Source organism: Onychostoma macrolepis, chromosome 09 (assembly GCF_012432095.1).
Source record: "Onychostoma macrolepis isolate SWU-2019 chromosome 09, ASM1243209v1, whole genome shotgun sequence".
Taxonomy (NCBI): Eukaryota; Metazoa; Chordata; class Actinopteri; order Cypriniformes; family Cyprinidae; genus Onychostoma; species Onychostoma macrolepis.
In genome coordinates this window covers 7,363,711-7,386,506 of record NC_081163.1, presented here as the reverse complement: position 1 = coordinate 7,386,506, position 22,796 = coordinate 7,363,711, and the positions used below count along the sequence as shown (strand labels likewise).

General features: G+C 35.7%; 1 protein-coding gene across 3 annotated transcripts in view; it reads right to left on the bottom strand.

Moving 5' to 3' along the window:
* Nucleotides 1-22,796, bottom strand: part of cerkl (ceramide kinase-like) — a 60,214-nt gene that overhangs the window by 13,996 nt on the left and 23,422 nt on the right. For all 3 annotated transcript variants that reach the window (XM_058787586.1, XM_058787587.1, XM_058787585.1), the window contains 3 exons: nucleotides 17,741-17,872; nucleotides 13,499-13,562; nucleotides 6,444-6,586 (listed from right to left, as the gene is read on the bottom strand). In XM_058787586.1, coding sequence (XP_058643569.1) covers nucleotides 6,444-6,586; nucleotides 13,499-13,562; nucleotides 17,741-17,872 — 339 coding nt within the window. The remainder of the gene's footprint in view (nucleotides 1-6,443; nucleotides 6,587-13,498; nucleotides 13,563-17,740; nucleotides 17,873-22,796) is intronic.

Here is a 22,796-nt window from a genome sequence, read left to right as displayed (position 1 = left end):
CAATAGTCTATTCCAATAAATACTTTTCTCTGGACAGGTGATTTTGAGATAAAGCTTTCTCATTAGACACATACTGATGCTAAGAGATCATTTGAATACTGTGACATAAAATTTAATTCATTCAAAATATGTCTTTGTTTTTCAGGTGAAATATGACCTGAACAGGAGATAAATGGTCTTAAGATTCACTCATTATGAAATATCAGGCACCTTTGGAATACTATTTTCAATGTCCTGTGATTTGGGACACACTAAATCTCATCTGGCACACTGATTTATAAAAAAAAAAAAAAAACGAAGCAGCTTCGCCCATCTAATGAGTGAGGTAAAGTTAATCATTACAGGATGAGGACTTTGTTAAAGGGCATTAATTTAAGTTAATATCGCCTTGTGCCAATTAAGGCGGTTTACCTTGCTGGCAGCTTGCAAAGGGAGAACAGGTGTGTGTATTTGTACTGATTACTACCAGAGACAAACAGCAGAGAGAGGCTTGTCCTTGTCGGGTGAGTAGGCATTTCCTTTCATGCAGTTATCTGGCCAGTGTGTTTGCTCAGATCAACAGGGTATGAAAGCAAATGTCTGTAAATGAGAACAGGACGGAGGTGTTGGATGAAACCGTTCCCTCCCTTTCTGCCGATAGAGACGGCCAGGCCTACAGTGCTGGACACACACTCACACTCCAACTGAATTTGGCTGCAAGTACATGTGCCTCTTCCCACCTACCAGGTCACTGGTAATGTAGCCCTCCTTCACAAACACATCCATGATGCTTCCTGGCCTCTCTGGGAGTTTCCATATGTTGTGATGATTTCAACACAAAAGCCAGGCTCTGAGCCTCAACTCAGTAAAGGTAACAGCGTCTGACGGACTGACTTCCAAAACATAGTGAGCTGCTGTACTGCCTACAAGCTACTAGGGAGGGACATTTTAGTCATTTTGTTTACATGAGTACTCAGTAGATTAATCAGATGAGTACATCCTGTGTGCGTCAGACATGGCATTGTTTGATGAGTCGTGACTCAGTTTTTTTGTATATTTATTATTATATGTCCCATTAAAATTAAAACAAAAGGCAAGACTTATTGCCAAACTCAGTAAAACACTCAGAAAATGAGTATCTCTGAGCTTTCTGCAGATCAGATATTAAAATATTCAATTATATTCAATTAATATAAGGTATGAAATTAATAAACTTTTGGAGCATTTAATGTTGTTTTTGTGTTTGATAATGGGCACAGTATTAGCCCTTCAGTGGATTCCATTCAAATGCTATTTGAGTATCATGTGATGGTTTCATGACAATTAATAACATTTTTATTACATTCATGCTGCCTTAAAAAAGTACATCTTATTCCAGTGTCTGTAAGAATGAAAATTAAACTTTTCTCCCCTCATTGCAGTATTGATGAGATTTATTGTATTGTGATAATGAGGATTTTAGACATTTGGGGATTTTTAAAAATTGATTAGCATTTTTATTTTTTTATTTAAAATAGAATTAAGATCATTTGCTCCCCAAAAATTATTTATTTAAATGTTATGTAGATGATATTGTAGTTTTATTGTACTGAATTTAATTAATCCTAATTGTAGCTTTTTGCTCATTTTAAAGCACAATGTCATTATGCAAATCTTTTGGAAAATGTGCTTAATTGTCGTGAAAATGTCAATAACAAAGACATAGCACACTGATTGGAAAAAAAAAAACTAATAAAATAATTTAATACAATTAAATAGAATTTTTTAAATGATTTTTTTTAATCAAATTCACGTTTTACTGTATATATTGTTCTGCACACTGTAAAAATTCCCACCTACTTAAAAACTTAAGTTCAGTTGCTGCCTTAAATTATTAATTATAATTACAATGGCTATATAAGTCATTTTGACTTGATTAAGTAGAATCTTGTATAATTTAAAAAAGGTGAAACTGGCTAAATTATTTTGATGAGTTAAAGTAAAAGAAAAACATATGTTACCATGACGTATTGATCACATAATTTTTTACAGTGTATTGAATAAAGTATATTTAGAATATAATATAGTATATCCCACCTTAGGTTATTTTTTTTTCCCATTTCAGTGCATTATGGGTTAGTCTTCTCAGCATGAAGATGCTTCAGAATTTGGCCTGATGCACAAACAGTTTCTTTTTTTTTGTTTTGAAACAGCCTTCACATCAGGAGCATGCATATTACATCTTAAAATACTGCCTACGTAGGCAGCTCACTAGGTTTTGGAACAGAGCTGATCTCACTCCCCATCGTAAACGTCAAGCTGTGGCTTTAGCAAAGTGAGTCCTGCAGGGATACATTCTGGTGCAAGCAATAGGCGTGTGAGAATCTGTAATATAAGGAGCGCTTGGTCTACTGCCAATTAAAAGAAATATAATAAATGCGGTTACTTAACAGTCTCAGTGAGTGTGATATTAAAAACTCATTATCTGAATGCTAAAATTACCATTTCTAACAGAGATCTGGTAAAGCCCACTTGAGGTTCGCCGAAGTGTTGTCATTCCACATCGCATGTACTGCACGTAAAACAATGTTTTTTAGTGTTTGACATTGATCGTTTTGTTCTTTTGTTGTTGGGTGGTGTCTGTAGCGCTGCTGCCGTGCAGTAACACTATATTTCAAGCGTGCATCTGCCTCTCCCGCAAGGCTCAGAGCAACAGCCTGTGCCAACATCATCGGGACTTCCATATATTACCCATCTCCATTCCAGAACCCGGTGACGAATGGTAGTAGCGCCCAGATATTAGAGTAGGGGGGCGAAGAGGAAGGAAGGGGGCTTTGAAAGAGGGAGATGTGGGGGAGAAATAGAGAGAGAGAAAAAAAATTGTCCTTGGAAGTGCGAGCACTTCTGCAGAACAATTAACTTAATTAAGCAGACAGCATGAATATTCATAAGGCAGTTAATGTCTCCCTCATCCAGGCAGATGAATGTGATGCAATGACTCGCTAGTCAAGCATGTCTAAGAGTCTCGTGGAAACTGCACCAACATTTTGGTTCTTTGCCTGGAATATCAAAGAAATTAACAGTCCCCCTGAAACCCTTAAAAGCAGGCAAATTAATTAGAAGCCTGCAATTTATATGCTATACGTACCGAGGAGTATATACTATGGTGCAGTAAGAAAGCCTTTAATTGGGCAGGGCGCTGCATTTTTGCATGTTTATCCTGCATTGTGTAAATAAGGTATTTGAAACGCTCTTTGTAATTAGTTTAATCTTTCGAAAAAGAAAAACTCGAATGTTTGTTCAACTCGACTGTGTTATGAATACTGACAAAAAGGAGCATAAAAAATGACAAATTAAAGTGTTAAAGAAGCTAGTCTGTTTTCATGCTAAGATAATTAGACATCAACTTGGCTGCCATAGGAGGCCCATTTCATGTATATTTTATTGATGTGCATATGGTAATTACTTGCAGTAAATCACTATAGTTGATTTGGGTTCTTTATTGGCATAGATGGTTCCATGAAGAACCTTTAACCTCCATTGAACCTTTCCATTGCACCAAAGTTTTACATTCTTAAAAATAAAGGTTCTCCATTGGCATCAATGGTTCCATGTAGAACCTTCAACATCTATAGTACCTTTTCATCAATGGTTCCACGAAGAACCTTTAACCTCCACTGAACCTTTCTAATGCACAAACGGTTTTTTTTTTACATTCTTGAAAATAAAAGTTCTTCATTGGCATCAATGGTTCCAAGTAGAACCTTTAACATTCATTGAACGTTTCGATTGCACAAAAGGTGTGTTACACTCTTGAAATAAAGGTTCTTCATTGGCATCAATGGTTCCATGTAGAACCTTCAACATCCATGGAACCTTGTCATTGATGGTTCCATGAAGAAACTCCATCGATCCTTTCCATTGCACAAAAGGTTTGTTACATTCTTAAAAATAATTCTTAAAATAAAAGTTCTTCATTGGCATCGATGGTTCCATGTAGAACCTTTAAAATCCATGGAACTTTTTCATTATACAAAAGGATCTTTATAGTGGAAGAAGGTTTTTTTAGATTATGAAATGTTCTTCACACTAACAAAAAAAAACAAAAAAAGGAACTGTTCACCGAAAGGTTCTTTGAAGAACCCAAAATGGTTCTTCTACTGCAAAAAATCCCCTTTGGGAACTTTTGTCGTTAAGAGTGTAGATTATTAAAATGGTGTTCACACCAAGAAAATCATGGTTCTTTTAGGATCTGTTAACTGAAAAAGTGGTTTTTCTATGTCACCGCTGTGAAAACCCCCTTTTGGAAGCCTTTATTTTTAATAGTTTACATGGGTGTTTTTGCAAAGCTGCAACAAAGAGAATCAATTTGACTCCATTTCCTCCGTCCCTAAGGATTGACCTGGGTCTGATGTCACACCAAACGACACATCCAAACCTGTGCAGGAAAACAGCAGAGGCGGGGGGGAGGGGGTCGTTTTTTCCCCTCTGCATTTGTGACAGGAAACTGTTTACAAATACTCCCGTGAGATTCGGCACTAATGAAGAGAAAGCGTGACCCCGGTACGGTCAGTTTGCAGCGAGTGCGGAGTTGGAGGGCTTCCATTGCTCCTAACAACAGCACTCCATTTTGCTGCGCCTGAAATGACAAGTGAAGGTCAATTTCTTGGCCGCAAAAGTAGGGGCTGCTACCTTACCCATCTACCCTACTCTCCCCTCCTCTTCCCAGCCCAGTTTGGCAGCTCTTTGGGGTTGGTTTGTGCCACACTCCCGCAAAAAAAGAGAAAATATCTGAGCTTAGTCCTGTGTGAGTGTGCACAATACACAGGGCTCTGGGCCGCTGATCCAAGGCCAGTGGAGTCCGTTTCAAAGGCAGCAAAGGAGAGTCAAATGGAGAATGCTCCATTTCAGACACTCTTGAAGGCAATTAACTCAGTGTGTGAGTGGGCCATTCAGAGGCCTGACTGTGATTAAATCAATTTGATAATGATACACTCGCTTGCTGCTGTTATGAGCTGCCTGTTTGTTTTCGCTAGAGGAGTTTCAGAACACAATCAAACTAAATCATTCTGACAGCACAGAAACTAGAGACTGAAATTACTACAGGGTTCGATTTTTAATTGGCAGCACGCCTCTGATTGTTTTAGTGCCGGAATGAAGCATAAAAAGTCGCACGGTTTGCCCACAAGGCTGTTGCTATATACATTATCATATTCTACTCATATTTTGACATGCTGTTATTATCAATTATAGGTTTTATTTCAGTTTCTTCATTTAAATACCTCATGAAGGTATTTAAGTACCTCAAAATTGTTTGTGGCTTTTAGTCTTTTACTCTGTCTTTTTTGAGGATGTAAACATGTATGCTAGCGTTCTCATTAATATATATTTTTTACGTTTGATAATAACATAATAATGAATTTTACAGATTATTCAAGTAAAATTAGGTTCGATCTGATAATATAGTATAATATAATGTTACAAAATATTTAATTAATTAATCTAAGTATACAATAAGACAAGAAACTATTATTATTATTATTTAGTTAGTTGTTTTTACATTTATGTATTTATTTATTTGGTAAAAATGAAATATTTGTTATTAAAAATATGTAATTTACAGTTTATTTAAGTGAACTTGGCTTCAAATTAATAATACTGTATAATATAAAACATAAGATATAAGATATGTGTTTATTTATATATATATATATAATTATCATTATTATTATTATTATTATTATTATTATTGTATTTCATTTTATTTTTACATTTATGTATAAGTTTATTTGGTGAAAATGACATTAGAATTATGTATTATTAGAAATATGTAATCTACAGATTATTCAAGGATAATTGGTGTGTGTGTGTGTGTGTGTGTGTGTGTGTGTGTGTGTGTACATACATATACATATACACGCACACAGACAATTGGACCAGAAACTATTATATATAATGTAGATTATGATTGTTATTTTTTTTAATGTTTTTAATATTAAACTTTATTTATATTTTAAAATATATATATATACTTTTACAGATTATGCAAGTAAAATTGGTATTTACTTTCATACTCTAATGTACTTCTGAAACATGATATTCAACGAGAATAACCATTGAGAATTTGTGTTTTGGAAAGTGGGTTTTACAAACTAGAATGGAGCCAGGTGGTTCGAGGGGAGGGGTTAAAGATTTGGTTTTGTGACATCATCTGGAAAAAGCCAGAGATATATTGATATAAATATGCAAAGACTAAAATTTTTTTCTTACTTTCAGAATAACATGTACTGTACATGTAACGTGCATAATGCACAGTAAGACCAGAAACGTGTGTAATAAAAGCAAATTGGGTCAATTTTGAATTCATGTTGACTCAGCGAGGACAGGGCGCTGATTCGCATTCGCTCTCCTGACAAGAGCTGGACATTTTGGGCTGTACTGGGGACAGCTGCAGGAGAAAGAGATACACCACCCCTGATCCTCACCTGCTGGTATTATGCCGAGAGGAAGTGCTGCTTGGACAGGCGTGAAGATGGAATCTGTGTCCCTCCCAGCGTCCATCTGGGCCCGGAGAAGCAACCCGTGGGCCACCTCAGCTACAGAGCCATCTCCCCCAACACATACCACACTAGAGAGAAAGCAAACGGATGGGCGGTGAGTCACGTGACCCAAACTCATGGCCAAGGGCTGGCTAACACACATGTAACAATTAGGCTGTTGTTCACTCATATGTGGATAAATGTAAATCCATATGGACGAGTATTTGATTGAATATACAGATTACACATGGCGAAAATGGCACAGTTATTCCTTAAATATGATTAAAAATTCCTATCAAGTCTTTATTAGAGGAATCCATTTCAATTAATGGAAACCATAATTCCCATTACGTCGTATTGAACAATAGATTAAACCATGGAAGGCGTGTATTCTAATTGGGAAATGTCCTTTTTTTCAAGAATAGCAGAAAATCTGTCAGATCTCAGCAGCAAAATAAATCATTAAAAACGGCTGAGCCCACTAATCTGCTTTAAGCACATTACTAATAAATGAACACAGCCTAGTAAAGCTGATTACATTTAATTCAGAAATGCCCTTTAGCAATACTGTACAATCTCACAAATAGATTTGTTTAGCAGACACGGCCAGCACTAATAAGCAAGTAGTCATGCCACTCACAAAATGAGTTCTGTGACCTTGCAGTCGCAGGTGTTTGGGATAAATCTGATTGCAATGTTTTGATCCGCCATATATGTTAAGCCTCGAAGGACGCTGCGAATCTACCAAATTCGGAATAGTAAATATTAAGCGATACATCAAAGCTCACCTATTCACCTTTGGGTTATTTTATGGAGGAGTGGAAGGGACTAACTGTGATCTTTTTGGCAGGTGTCAGAGACTGTGCCTTATCTTCATCTGTAGAGGTTAAAGCTTCAACCGAGAGGCCTCACCAAACACGCGGTGTGCAGAGACAATACAGAGCTTTATGGGAATGACGGATGGGGTCGAGATGAACAAGCCCCATTCCATATTAACCAAGGTTCACTGTTGAAGTTAACATGTTGCTTGTAGAATGTTAATCAGATCAATTACACGATTTGGTGATTAATTAAATTAAAATTAATTGCATATCAATATTTAAGACGAGCCCCCAAATGAATATAATTCAAAGATATTATTCTGTCAGATGCATAAAAAAATTATAATAATTACAAAAAGAGGCTTTATACATCAACAAAAAGTTTCCTTATAAGTATATGTAAGCTCATCACTAGTTTACAGTAATTCATTTTTTGGAGTTAATCTGCCCAAGACAGACTTCACATGCTGTGTCATTAAAACTAGTTCTTAGTAACTTTGAAAATATTTAGACTTGCTCCTTTGACTTAAAAAAAAAAAAAAACATGTTAGTGGAACTTAAATTTTTCAAAAGTAAAACTTGGTAACACATTAGTATAGGGACCAATTCTCACTATTAACTACTAGTCGCTTATAACATGCCTAACATATTAGCTGTTTATTAGTACTTATAAAGCACATATTCTGCATGACCATATTCTACATCCCTAATCCCAATACATAAACTTAACAACTACATTACTAATTAATAAGCAGCAAATTAGGAGTTTATTGAGGCAAAAGTCAAAGTTAATGGTTTTGGCGAGAATTGGACCTTAAAATAAAGTGTGACCTAAAACTCTTATGTATTTCCTTATGCTATTTACTTAAAAGTCAGCGGGTATGATTCATTTTGATCAAATGCATGATTGATTTATGTATGTATGTATGTATGTATGACAGCCCTAGATACAAGTAATGCACATTATGGAGTTTTTTTTGTTTTTGTTTTTTCAAAATAGCAAAGTTAATTTGCACCATAGTATCTCACTTATTTAATGCACATTTCTAATAAGTAATGCATGTTTTATTTATATTTTATTGAACTTATTTACTGATAAATACAACTGAAAACATCTCTCTCTTCTCAATGCTGGGGAAAGTAAGGGCATAAATAAGGTGCATAAGCATTGTAAGAGTTGTTGTAGTATGAGCCAGCATGATGGATATCATAGTTTTACAGATGTTTTTCATGGATGTACAGAATGTGACCGTTTTCTTTCAGTCCACAACTCCCAAAATTTTCTGCTTAAAAAAAACAATTTTTTGTCAAAAATATGACATCAGGGTTTGTGATTTGTGACTTTGCAATAAAAATCAGGAAAATCCCTTTTTATACACTCTCAGAAAAAGGTGCAAAGCCATCAATGCAATGGCACCCTAGGGTTCAAAAGCTGAAAGGTAAATTGGGGTACTTAATTTACTCCCCAATGGTAAATATTAGTAACTTTTGAGTGTACCGCCTCAGTTTTGTACTTTTTTTTCTGAGAATATTATTATAGCTTATATTAGGCAAGCAAAACATGAGTAAAAATAGTATTTTCAATATAAAAATGCCTGAAAGTCAAGCATACGGCTTCCATTTGAAGGAAAAAGAGTATCAGGGAGCTGATGGTTAGGAAAACGAATGCAAAAGTAATATAACTTACTGATTACATAAAAGTAACATTCCTCAACGCTGCATGTCAGTCTGATATTGTGGCACTTATCTCACTTCTCATCTATCAGCAGTCAATGTGATGGCATTAAAATTTGCACAAATAAGGTCTTTTCATTCAGGGTGCTGATAATTACCATAAATGTGTGAGAGGAATAATTGCATCTATCGCTGATGTGCCATCACTTTAACGTCTATTGTGTGCGGCACGCCGCGTGACTTCATGTGAGACATAACTGAAATAGCAGCACTCCATTTAAACTGGTGGAAGCATCAGTTGCTCAAGTAATTAATGAGTGATGATCTATTAATGAAAAAAACGTGTGATTAGTATTACCTTTGCAGAATTAATTCTTCAGAGGTTAATTAATCGAGTTCAGAGGAATGAGGACAGGAGACTGAGTTTAGAACGCTGTAACACATTTCCTCGACAGGGAAAAATGGGACATGGGGAATTATTCAAGTTTCTTCTTTTCTGTTGCTTTTGCTGAGGTGTTGGAGATGGTGTGTTTTAATGTTTGTAATAAAACACTCTACGGATTGTTCTTGCCAAGCTATCCGCTATTATGTAAAATCTGGACTAGTATTATCACCTTGGTAAAGATATACTGTATATATATATATATATATATATATATATATATATATATATATATGTGTGTGTGTGTGTGTGTGTGTGTTTTCCATACAATAACTGACTTTTCAAAATATCTTCTTTTGTGTTCCACAGTAGAAAGAAAGTCATACAGATTTGGAACAACATGAGAGTGACTAAATGATGGCAATTTGTATTTTTTGAGCGAGCTATCCCTGTGAAGACCACTCTGCGTAGCACTATCGTGTGATTGAAATGTGCCCCATGTGGCTGTAACAATAGTACTGACACAAATTCCCTGCTTGAAGATTATCCTGTTTAGCAAACAACAGAAAGTATGGTCTTTTTTTTCTCTCTCTCTTTTTTTCCCCCCATCGGGTTAAGTAGCTTAGATATCCTCAGTGATTTGTCATGCTGACAGAAAATTAAATTTCAACAAAATCATCAGAGCATCATTTCTATAATCCTCGATAAAGAATAAGCTTTGTGAAATTGGAATACACAGACAGATCATGACTGATGTTGAAACTCCAGGCATTATCCTCAGCGTTAAGTCTTGAGTCTTAGAGCTGCGCTATACAGGAACAAGAGAAATCTATTATCTGTAATGAAATCTATTAGCATAAGTGCAAAGATATGATGTATGATGCCATAAGGTCATAACAGTGAGGAGTAACTAAAGGTGTAACTAAAGCAGTAATGCTACTAACTTAATGTTACATTTTTTTTCTCTCATTTCATCTTAACATGCAGAGACAGCTACAAGATATGTGTGGGTTGAAGTATTTGAGCAACTCTACACAGTAAAGTTGGTTTTACAATTACTGTATGTTTACATACTTCACCTATAACCACATTTTTCAGTAGCATTACTTTGAGTTGGTTTTTTTCTGTAAAATTCTGTAGATTTGATGTAATCACTCTTATTGATAACATTGATTTAATATCACACTTTTTTAAGCAGATATAATCTGATCAGAATTTGATATAAATTATAAATCAGTAAATTTCAGTACAAGTCAGTAGATTTTTTTAACAAATTAATATTTTTATTCGGTAAGGATGCATTAGATTTACCAAAAGTGACAGTAAAGACATTTATAATGGTTTTTTTTTTTTTTTTTGTATAATGTAATATTTTTTTAGAAATAGAATAATAAAATAAATAAACACTTTTCATTAAACTTTGTTCATCCATTTGTTCATTGTTTTTTTTTTTTATATATTTAAAACTCAGCCTTACCCTCACAGGAATAAATTACATTTATAATATATTCAAACAGAAAATAGTTATTTTAAATAGTAATAGTATTTCACAATATTACAGTTTTTCCTTTATTTTGATCAAATAAATACAGCCTTGGTGAGCCTAAGAAATGTTAACATAAAAAAAGAAAATCTTACAGACCCCAAATATTAACAATAAGATAATAATAATATTTGAAAAGTATTTCTATTTCTATTAATATTAAAGCAGAAAATAAAAAAAATGTTTAAAAAATTTCCGCACTTGGTGCAAAAACAGCTTCACATCAATTAAATTTAATTTTAATTGCTATAAACCACTAAAATCGACCCTTTTTTCCTCATCTGTATTTCATCTAGAATACTTGATCATGCTCTCTATTTTCTCATTGCTCCATGTTTCTTCATCGCTCTCACATATAAATTCTATAAAGCAGTCCTGCACACATCTCTATCATCAGTAAATATATCGTGATACCACCCAGCCCTATCGGCCTCACAGTAATACGACACCACCTCTTTGATCCTCAACCCTGTGGTTTATGTCTTCCTGCACAAACTTCATCTTACTGTTGAAGTTCCACTTCGACCTCTTGCAGTGTCTGATCTCTTTATTTCTAGATTCGCAAGAACCCGGCCACCAAGCCCTCTTACCACCTTCATACACCACAGATTAATCACCATTCAACGTGAATGTGTTCTTCGCTCGGCGCTTGCCCTTGTCCCTTTGTCACTGCCGTGAACCTGCACGCTGTGTTTTTAATCAAAGACCACTGTGCCAGACCCAGCACGTCCCCTCCCACCGAGCCCAGAGGATGCAGCAGAACAGTAGGGCGGCAGTAACGGATGAGCGTTAAGCCGGGGCCGGAGATATTTAAGAGGAGCTAATTGTGAGAAGTACTGGAGCACGCGGAGAGAGACCGTACGATGTGGTGTGAGCGATGCCCCGCACCCACGGTCGGCTGGATGGCGGTACTTCATCACTGCTTCCAGAACAGGTAATTAAGGAGCCACCTGCCGAGCCGCACCGGAGAGACCTGCTCTACCGGAGAGCTCCGCACTGGGCCCCGCGGCACACCGCTCCAATCAAAGTATTATCACTCATTTTGCAAAAATCCACCTCTGCCTTTCTCTCTCTCCTCTCTCTGTCCCAAACACTACTTTATTTATTAAGGCTAAATGTCACCTCGAGAGAGGCAGGATTACTCTGTCATCTGGCTTTGAATCCATGCCATCTTCACTCGCATCATAAAGCGGCCTTTAAAGGGATAGTTCTCCTTTTGTCATGCTTTTTCTTCCTTGCTGTCTTATATAAAAGAATGACCGTTCTCTTCAATAGAGTGAATAGTGACCAGAGGTTGACAAACTCCCAAAAGGACTACATAGTTCATGCAACTTCTGTGCTATATTACAAATATTCTGAAGCCGTACGATAGCTTTCTGTGAGGAATGGACTAAAATTAAAAATCCCGTCTGAAATGATAGCCTCTTGAGCTGCACTCCGACATACAGCACAATTACACCTCCAGTGACCCGAGTTTGATTTCTGGCTCGAGTCCTTTGCTGATGCTGTACACCACTTTCATGCCTGATCTCTATATTGTGCTATGCAGTGAAGGCATAAAATGGATGAAAAAAAAAAAATCTTGGTAACATTTTAGTTTAGGGACCACTTTTCACTGTTAAGTAGTTGCTTATTAGCATGCATATTACTGCCATATTGGCTGTTTGTTAGTATTAATAAAGCATATATTAATGGTTTATTCTGCATGACTGTATTTTAGATCCCTTAATCCTACCCCATACCTAAATTTAACAACTGCCGTATTAAGAACTAGCACTAAATTAGGAGTTTATTGAGGCAAAAGTCATAATTAATAGCTAGTTAATAGTATAAACTAAATGTGACCAAAATCTTGATTGACAACCGTGGTCACCATTTACTTTTACTGTATGGAAAAGAGCAACTTGGACATTAACTACCATAAATGACACTTTTGATGACAGAATTCTATCCTTTTAATTAGTTTAGTTTACTTTTGCTAATCTTTTGGTTCAGCACATTTAGCGTTTGTTCAGAGAGGCCACTGTTATTTTAGGATCATTAAGATATTTTTTATTACTTTTAAATTAGTTTTTATTTTTCTACTTTCATTTTGTCATGTTTGTTATTTTTATTAGTTTCGTTTTCAAATATGACTTTGTATATTTCATTAATTGACTTTTAGTTATTTTTAGTGCATCGGAAAAAAAAAGTGAAATATTTCTTTGGCAAATACCTAGCTAGTTAATTATATTTATTATTTAATTAATTTAATTATATATATATATATATATATATATATATATATATATAAGTTAACATTTATTTTACTTTTATTTTTATTTTAGATTTTTAGTTTTTTTATTTACTTTAATTTTAGTTTTACTTAGCTAAAATAACCCTGAGACAGGCAAATAATCCCTAAAAAAATAATTTGCATTACTGTAAAATTAAAAAGCATTGTACATATACATATATATATATATATATATATATAAACACATACACATGATTTAAAAAAAGAATATATTTATGTTTAAAAAGCAAAGCTGAATCATATCATTGGAGATTGGTTTTTGTTGTTGTCATGAAGTATACATACCCGTCATAGTCTTCCAAGCTGCAGTCTTTCAGAATGGACAGTGCATGGCCCTTTCTCTTGGTGACTGTGGAAAATAAAGAGTTAATGTTTAAAAAGAAAAAAAAGCCAAAGCACTCCAAACTGCCTTTAGTACCCTTTTCCAGGCATTGGCAAATGGCTTAAGCCGAACATATGGTCCTGGCTGTAAAGCAGAATTTATACTTGCATGCTGTTTGCATTTTTAATCAAGAATATGAGTTGTGGTACAAAGAGGCGACCGCTCTTGTGTTCAGCTTGCCCAAGCTGCACAAAACAAGGTCAAGATTGTTCCCAGCATTCAGTGTGTGGTTTGCAGTTACTGCAGTGCTGTGACATAACTTGAGTAACAAGGTAATCAGAGGGTCACGGGTACGGAAAAATAGGGCTAAATGTGGTGAGTTTGTTGGATATAGGCTTGATCCATAGAATTGTGGATTCAGGTTTGGTGTCGTGTGGCAGAAACCCCTGGCCTGTGTGGCATGGAAGAATGCCACTGAATGCGGGGGAAGAGGGGTGGCACGCTGCAGATGGCATTGTGCACGCCCGTGCCCCACTTAGCATTTTCTGGGGCACCTCCGCCATGGAGCGGGTCCCAGCTGTGACCAACCATCAAAGGGCTCACCGTGGCTGATGTGACACTTGCAGATGGATGTTTTTTTGTTGTTTAAGAACGTGTTTCATGATGCACACAGAGATGCAAGTGCTGTGTCTGTTTATTATGACACACCTGGCTATTCCTGGTACCAGCTCCAATACAGAAGCACACAGACCACAGAACCTGCACACAATTGTGGGGACAGAAAATGTGATTATAACTTTAAATTAAACTGTTTATTTTTTTCTGTATGAGTTTTATTCATTTCTGAAACTCACATATTACATGTGTTTGGGGCTATAATATATTTTTTATGTTTTTGAAAGATGTCTCACACAGGCTACATTTATTTATTTGATGGTGGCCTAAACTACTATGTACTTACATTTGAATTAATCATTTGGTACAATGCACATATTGTGTACATACATGTTTTTGCATTGTACTTATATTTTTAAAAATACCTATATGTAATTACATCTGTAATTAATTTCTGTAATTACATTTATAATTACACTGTTGACCCATCCCTTACACCTTAGCCCACCCTCAAACCTACCCAGACCACCAAATCTGTCCCTAAACTTACCCGTATCCCACCTCAATAGCAGCAATAGTGTTTTGCAATACAATATGAACACAATAAGTACATTGTATATAGTAGTTAAGGCCACCTAATATAAAGTGTGACCTTTTTTCTATTTTAATATATTTTAAAATGCATTTATTTTAATTTATTCATGTATTGGCAAAAGTAAATTTTCAGTAGCCATTACTTCAGTTGTCAGTGTCACATGATCCTTCAGAAATCATTCTAATATGCTGATTTGCTGCTCAAGAAACATTTCTTATTATTATCAATGTTGAAAACTTTGAACTTTTGTTAAGAACCATGATACATTTTAATTTCATTTTTGATTTGATAAGGATTCTTTGATAAATAGATGGTTCAAAAGAACATCATTTATTAGAATTTATTTTTATTTTTTTGTAAAAATGACAAAAGTTGTGATCAATTTAACATGTCCTTGCTGAATAAAATAATTAATTAAAAACAAAATCCTACTGATTTCAAACGTTTGAACAGTAGTGAGTGTGTGTGTGTATATATAGACTGAGGTTGACTGCTCTTGTTTGCGATTAATAAACATGCAGTTATCTCATAAATAAAAATGAATTTTATTTTTTTTGTTATTAAAATTTGTGTAAAAACATCACCAGATTCAAAAGGTGCTTAAAGAATAATGCCACTTATATTATTTCCTGTTCATTCATGACATGGAAATAAAAGATATTGCATTGTGGGATGCAGTACAGAAATAGCAGTATGTTAGTATGCTGTTCCAGAGTCCAGACATAGTCACAGGCTAAGTTCTGAGTTCAATTCTTAGTGCTGACCTGTAGGGGGAGAGCTTGCAAATCAAAGTGAACTTAAAGGATCATGTGGCCCTGACCTTGCCAAACAAAAACATAACCCAGGTACGTGACTGAGCCACATTCTTCCCTGAGCTGTGAAATATCATTCAATTTAGTTAAAAATCAAACTTCGATTTAAAACTGGTCTAAGCACATAAAATGCTAAATTAGACTCATAAATGACCATAAAAGTGCAAAAAAGGAGATTTCCATGTAAAGCTTTAGTTATCAGAAAATAGCCTTGAATTACACACTGTAATTGCTTCTCTCAATTGTGACAGTTCGCTAATATTGCCTGTTCATCTCTCGCAAAGTCTATAGAGCTAATTCGATCACATATATTCTCAAAGCTCTGCGTTGAGAGCGGCAGAATGAGATATTTAATTTCTATTAGGTAAAATGTTGTTTAATGGCTCCACCTCGAGCTCTCAGCCTCTGCCCTCGGGAGCACATCATCAGGAAACGGATTCTATTACTGTTCAAATGGCTTCTGGAATCAGGTAGCCACATTCATTAGAGCACAGATTGTGGAGTCCCCTTCCCAAAAGCAGGGGGCGCCTGGTGCGTGTTCGGGTGTGTGTGTAGTAGTGTGTGGATGTGTATGCGTATATAGTATGGGGTCCTGTGTGTGTGTGTGTGAGGACGTGGGTAAAGGGGAGGAGAGGGGGGAGTCCCACACTGTGTTAGAACAGATGGGTGCAGTCCCTCCCCTTGGGTCAGGTTACTGACGGAGGATACACTTCTCCTGTCATTATGAGTGTGAGATGCATTTAGGACCATCCACAGCAGTGTTGTACAGCTGCTACTTCCAGTTTGAGCACACACACATACACAACCTCAATCATATTGAGAGAGGTGGGAATAAAAGAAAAGGAGAGCTCGGTTGTGCAAACATTTGTGCATATTCATAAGCATCACATTTGTATGCATTTTACCAGTTCATGCATTTCCTGAAATTGATTTTGCTAACACCATGCTCTACTGTTTGAGCAACCCCAACACAAATTTAAAAAAGCAAAATAACTCTATTGTAGATGGTATTCAAAGTAATTTGATTAACTCAATTCAGTCTCATGGGAAAACGTGACTATTTTACGAATTGGTGACTTCATTTGAATTCATACAATGTGATTTGTTTGGGAACGTATGATTTTTGGAAAAAATTAAGCATTGAGGTTAAACCTAAATGTTAGCACGGCATAAGCAGATCGTACAAAACATTTGTGCATATTCATATGCATTTATATGTATGCACTTGGTAGAGAGCACATTTTATCAGTATGTAAATGATTTTTGGAGTTGTTAGCACCAATTACTGTTTCAGCTACAACAACCCAAATCAAAAGAGCAAGCCAACACAAATTTAAAAAAATAAAGCTTGATAAAGTTCTGAGTGGTTACTAGGTGGTTACTTGATGGCCCACTCTTGATATTCTACACTAATCCTATTTTTAACCAATGTTTTGTCCAATTTTCTAGTTAAAATATCTAAAAATCCTTTTTCAACAGGATACATTTATTGAAAAGCATCACTACATATTAAATACATGCATTAGTAACACAAGTGTCATTTGTTTTACTGTACTGGCAGTTTCTATCCACTTGTTTTAAGTATAAACAAGTTAAAATCAAATCTGTGAAAAAATGATTGCTAGTTCAGTAAGACAAAATGCATTTGAATTCATAGATACTATGAATCTATGAAAACAAGTTTTAATATATTGTGCAGTGCTGCTTCTAAAGTATTTAGTTTCAAGCATTTTTAGAATAGAAAAATGGTCAGTGCAGGATATTCTGATATTAGTCAAATCTATTTTGTTTCCTTTAACGTTGGTTTTTAGTAAATTGCATGGAGAGATGACAATTATATTGGTAAACATGATTCATTTTGCTTTTAAGTGTGTATTCAAATGATGCATTAACATAGGGACCTTCACATTCCTCACCCTAAAATATTGATTTCCTATGATCCACTGCCAATGCCTAATGGCGTAAAGCACCAGCTTGTTAGCATATAGGGAATTGTTGAGCAGTGAGGGATGAATCCTATGAGCGAACAGACCCCGAGGGCAGACGTTAATGCACTTCAACCTCGAGTGAGGCCTGAGGGGGCGGCAATCACCTGTGCGTGATGATTTCAAGCTGAAACAGTGAAGAAAAGCTACCTATGTAATCGTTTGTTATCCTGTACAGCGCAGATGCATGAGACTTACTGGTCACATCGGCTTCTATGTCAGCCAGCTTGAAGAGCGGGGCAACTTCGTCCAGGTAGAGCCGGTACGCCTCTTTCTTGTGGCTGATGGGGTTCACGAAGACTTTGAGAGACTTGGGACGGTTCTTAAAACCTGCAGAGCAAAGAAAACAACAAAGAGTGGGTAAGATTCATCAATTCCCTTATGTCATGAATCCCATGGGCATTCATTTAAGTGCTTGATACTCCTCCAGTTTAGAGAAGTGCACATCTGTTAATGTGAGCCAAAGCCCCTGTCCTACATAATAACGATTTCTTGTCGTGAGTTCAGCTTTTGTCTGCCACCCTTGCTGCAGAATGGCTCTCACACAGTGTGAGTTCAGTCTCCACCAACTGAAAAGGTCAGATCGGTGTCTGTTGTTTACAGCGGCTGAACGTCTGCCAAGAATGAGGAGAAAGCTTGAATAAATACACCATGTAGGCTCTTGGTCTCTCTTTGTTCAGGTTTTCGTGGTGGGAGAAGTGGTCGATTGATATGTGGTTTTGATGAGTGATACCAATAACTATAAAGTGGGTAGTCAATGCATTATATGCGAATATTATATGAGAATACTTGTACTAGAATTGAGCTAAATTTGAAATATATATATTTCAAATTTAGCTCAATTCTGGGTAATAAATTTATTTATATATATATATATATATATATATATATATAAACAAATAAATATTATTATTATCATTTGCATTTGAATCTTATTATTATTATTATTATTATGTTTTTTATTTATTTTTATTTTATTATTTTATTTATTTTTACAGGGGTTATTCTCTGTTTTTGCAAGACCAGAAGAGGTGCTAGATTTCAGTTATTCATTCATTCAGACTGTTTTTAAGCTGCTCTTATAACAGGTCAGTCTGAGGACAAACAGGACAGTTTGACAGTTGCACCTGTTAGTAAATACTGTTGTCAATCCCAAACAGCAAATATGTCCACGTGCACCTGGCCTACGCTACCAATGTACGTTTGGGGTCAGTAAAATATTTTTAAAAATGTAGAATGTTTAGAAAAAAAGCCTCTTACTGTATGTTCTCTAAATCTGCATTTAATTAATCTAAAATACAGTAAAAAAAAATGTTTTATATTTTAAAATGTAATTTATTCCAGTAATGCAAAGCTGTCTTCAATGTCACGTGATCCTTCAGAAATCATTCTAATATGCTGATTTGCTGCTCAAGAAACATTTCTTCTTATTATCAGTGTACGAAACAGCTGTGCTGCTTAATATTTATGTGAAAACTCTGATACTTTTTTCCAGGATTTGCTATCAATATTTGATTTACTATTTTCTGTATTTCCTCCTTTGCATGGAGAACCCAGTATTGAGTAACAGTGGATCATAATTAGCAGAAATTAGGAAGCTGCTTTCTCTCCCGGCCTTCCTGGAGTGCCTGAGATCGATGGAAGCTGAGGTGAAGCTCAACGCTCTCTCTCCTTCCTCCATCATCTCCCTCATTACTCTAATCCGGCCCCTGAAGCTCTCGACCCTCGACCTGCTAACGAGCCACTACCCTCAGCTTGCCCTCCGCCGTACCCCCTGCTGACATCACAGCACAAGAGTTCCAGGGGGTGCCCAAGGTCACAGTTCAAATAGACACAAAACGTGCACCAAAGTAGATGCAGGATGTGAGATGGGGAGGCTGGGGGGATTTGGAATCTTGAAAGAAGGTTGCGAGTCTCGCTCAGCGTGGGGATGCTGATCCCATCTCCCACTATGTGGCTCTTGGGGGCCACGGTGCCGGGACGGTGGGGTCCACGCGGGGAGCAGGTGCAGGGGGGGGGCAGCACCACCGCTGCTGTTATAGCTGTGAATAGGGCTCAGGAGGCTCAGTAACCCTCATCCTCACCGAGGGGGCTTCGGGCCCACCGCACAACTCATGAAAACAACGATGTGAGGAAACGCTCATCTATTGCATCAGATTTAGTGGCCACATTTGCATCATCGTTTCATAGAGGTAATGCTATTTATATAGGGTCTCTGGTTTTCCCAAGATACTCTATGTTCCAAAACCTTGTGTGCTACCTATGTAGACAGCATTATTTATTATATATTATATTATATAGTTATGAAGGCTATGTTAAAAGGTAGGTAGCATAACCATACTGTGTTCTATGATGCATAATTTGTACTGCATCTGATGTACACTTTGCAGAGAGGGCAATCCCAGAATGCACTGCAGTGAACTCAAAAAAAGAGAGAAATGCCTTTTACAAATGTATATATGCCAGAATTTATAAGAAATATTGCAAATTAAAAATGGACTTTCATTAGGTGTTATATATATACACTGTGTGCAGAATTATTAGGCAAGTTGATATTCTGGTCATATTTTTTTTCCAAGAACAGTTTACCAATTCCAAACCACATCAATCTTAGTAACTACTATCAATTTTGTATTTAATCATTTATAAGTGATATATAATTGCCCATGAAGGCTGAAAGTTAAAAACTCCTTATTTCAGGTGTGCAGAATTATTAGGCAGGTTTTCTTTTACAGATAGAATGAGCCAAAAATGATATTGAACTCAAGAATAAAAGTAAAACAATTATTAAATGCCCATGAGAAGGATGCAATACTAATGCAATAATAGAATTAGCAAAGTTAAGGCATGACCACTGGGCAGCGAAATGCTCATTGGGTCAGCACAGTCAGAAAAAACAGGTGGAGAAGAAAAGACACCTTAACTGCAAAAGAATTAGGAATTAATGTCAAGAATTAGGTGAGAAACCATCAGGAACCATTTAGTCTCCAGCGCCATCATTTTACAGAACTGCAACCTTCCTGGAGTCTCCAGAAGTGGAATGTGTCAGGTTCTCAGAGACTTTGCTTGGGTAAAAAAATATTTTAAATGACTCTCACTTAATAAGAATAACATGCTGAAGTGTTGTGAAATACATGAAGACTGATTTTTTTTATAGGCTTTTATGGACAGATATGTTGAGAGTGACTCTTGAAGGACCAGCATCACATCCTCTTGTGCCACAGTTTGAAAAATTTATCTTCCAGAATCTGGCAGTAAGTTTTAGGAGCTCATTTTTAATCAATCCTGTAAGACAGACTTTTCAGGATAGGAGATGAACTAAAATGAGCTCCAAAAGGCATTAAGATTGATGTGGTTTGGAATTGGTAAAATGGAAAAAATATGACCAGAATATCAACTTGCCTAATAATTCTACACACAGTGTGTATATATATATATATATATATATATATATATATATATGTATGTGTGTGTGTGTGTGTATGTATATATATATATATTTATTTATTTATTTGTGTGTTTGTTTGTTTATTATGACAATGTTTCTTTTTATTATGAAAATATGTTTGTTCATATTTTATTTTTAATTATGAAAATATTTTTATTATTTTTATTGATTTTTATTTAACTATGAAAATATGTATTTATTTTCTTGTCCTGATCATGTACAAGAAAATATAAATGCCCACACTACTAAAGTTTGCATCATCATAAAAAGATTCATTCATTCACTAATTTAGTTTGTGTTAGTAATTTTATGTGCTTTTGTCAATTTTATTAGTATTTGTTTTTTATATTTCTATTCAGCTTCTCTTTTATTTTAGTTTTTTGTAATTTTAAGTATTGTACTTCAGCTTAAATTTTTCATTTCAGGAGGTATTCCCTCTTTTGCAAGAATAGTTGCAATAGGTGCTTGACTTTAATTATTTGTTTATTCAGTTTATTAGAGTTTATTGTATATGAATTGTTGTTTATCAGCATATTACATTGTTAGCTTAGCAACATGCTAACACCAAACGTGTATGTATAGAATTTTCCAAATCAATTTAGGTTCTATTGCAGTTAGGATCCTGCCTTAGAAGATAGCTGTCTATGTAGGCAGTAGACAGCAAAACCGCTCACTAGGTATTGGAACAGAGCCCTCATCTCTTATTAATTCATTACACTGAAACGGGAAACTATCTTTCTGTTGTTTTAATGATCATATCTGAGCTGAAGTTCAGGATAAATCTAAACACCACAGAAGGGAGAGTGGGGACGTAGCCCGTCTGCATGCGTGATAGCGTGTTACTATGGCACATAATCCCATGTTTGTGTGAGCGATGCACGGTGGCTCCCAGGAGCTCGCTGAAAGACAATCCAAAAGAAGGGGCCACACTCAGGTTTCACCTCCATGAATCCTGTTTGTGTTCCCGCAAAAGGCCACTGTGATTAGCAGCCTGAAAGAAACTCCAGACAACCTGTGTTCACACGTTAATTATAACCTTTGGGGACACCAGACGACACATCTAAATATTGTGTTCTGACGTTAATCACTTCTGTAGTCTGTTTTGAGGTAAAGCTGTAAGGCATTTATTCCTATTTTTCACTTAAATGGGTCAATTTCACAAAACATGTTTAGAACATGTCACATTGTCACATTTCACAAAAAAAGTAATATTATATAAGTAATAGAAATTCTATGTAAAAATATAAATATCTATAATAAAACAAGTAATAATAATAGTAATAATATTTTTTATTCCAGAAAATGAAAATTAAAAAATTAAGTCTATATTTAAAAAAATTGATTAATTAATATATATATATAGGGTATGTCCCCTAAGGTACAAAATCTAAAAAGTACATATTTGAACCTTATTTACACCTAAACGGTACATAGACTTTAGACTAAAGTACTAAAGTAGACTTTAGGTACTAATATATACTTTTAAGTTACTAATATGTACCATTTACAGGTAAATAAGGTACAAAATATGTACTTTTTAGTTTTTTTTTACCTTAGGGTACCATTCAGTGAAAGTTTTATTCCATGTTTTCTGAAAGTGTATATGACCTGGATGAAATATGACCTGGGCATGTTTTCGTTGATATTCACCCACATGTATTATGCCCTTCATTTGAGCAAGTTGGTTCTGTTTGTCCTCTCAATAGCTTTGTAGTGACGTCCACATTTCAGACATGTGTCTCTGCCACCTGCGGACATTCCATGAGGACAGCACGTTCTGCGGCGATGCAGCCGCCCTATGACTCA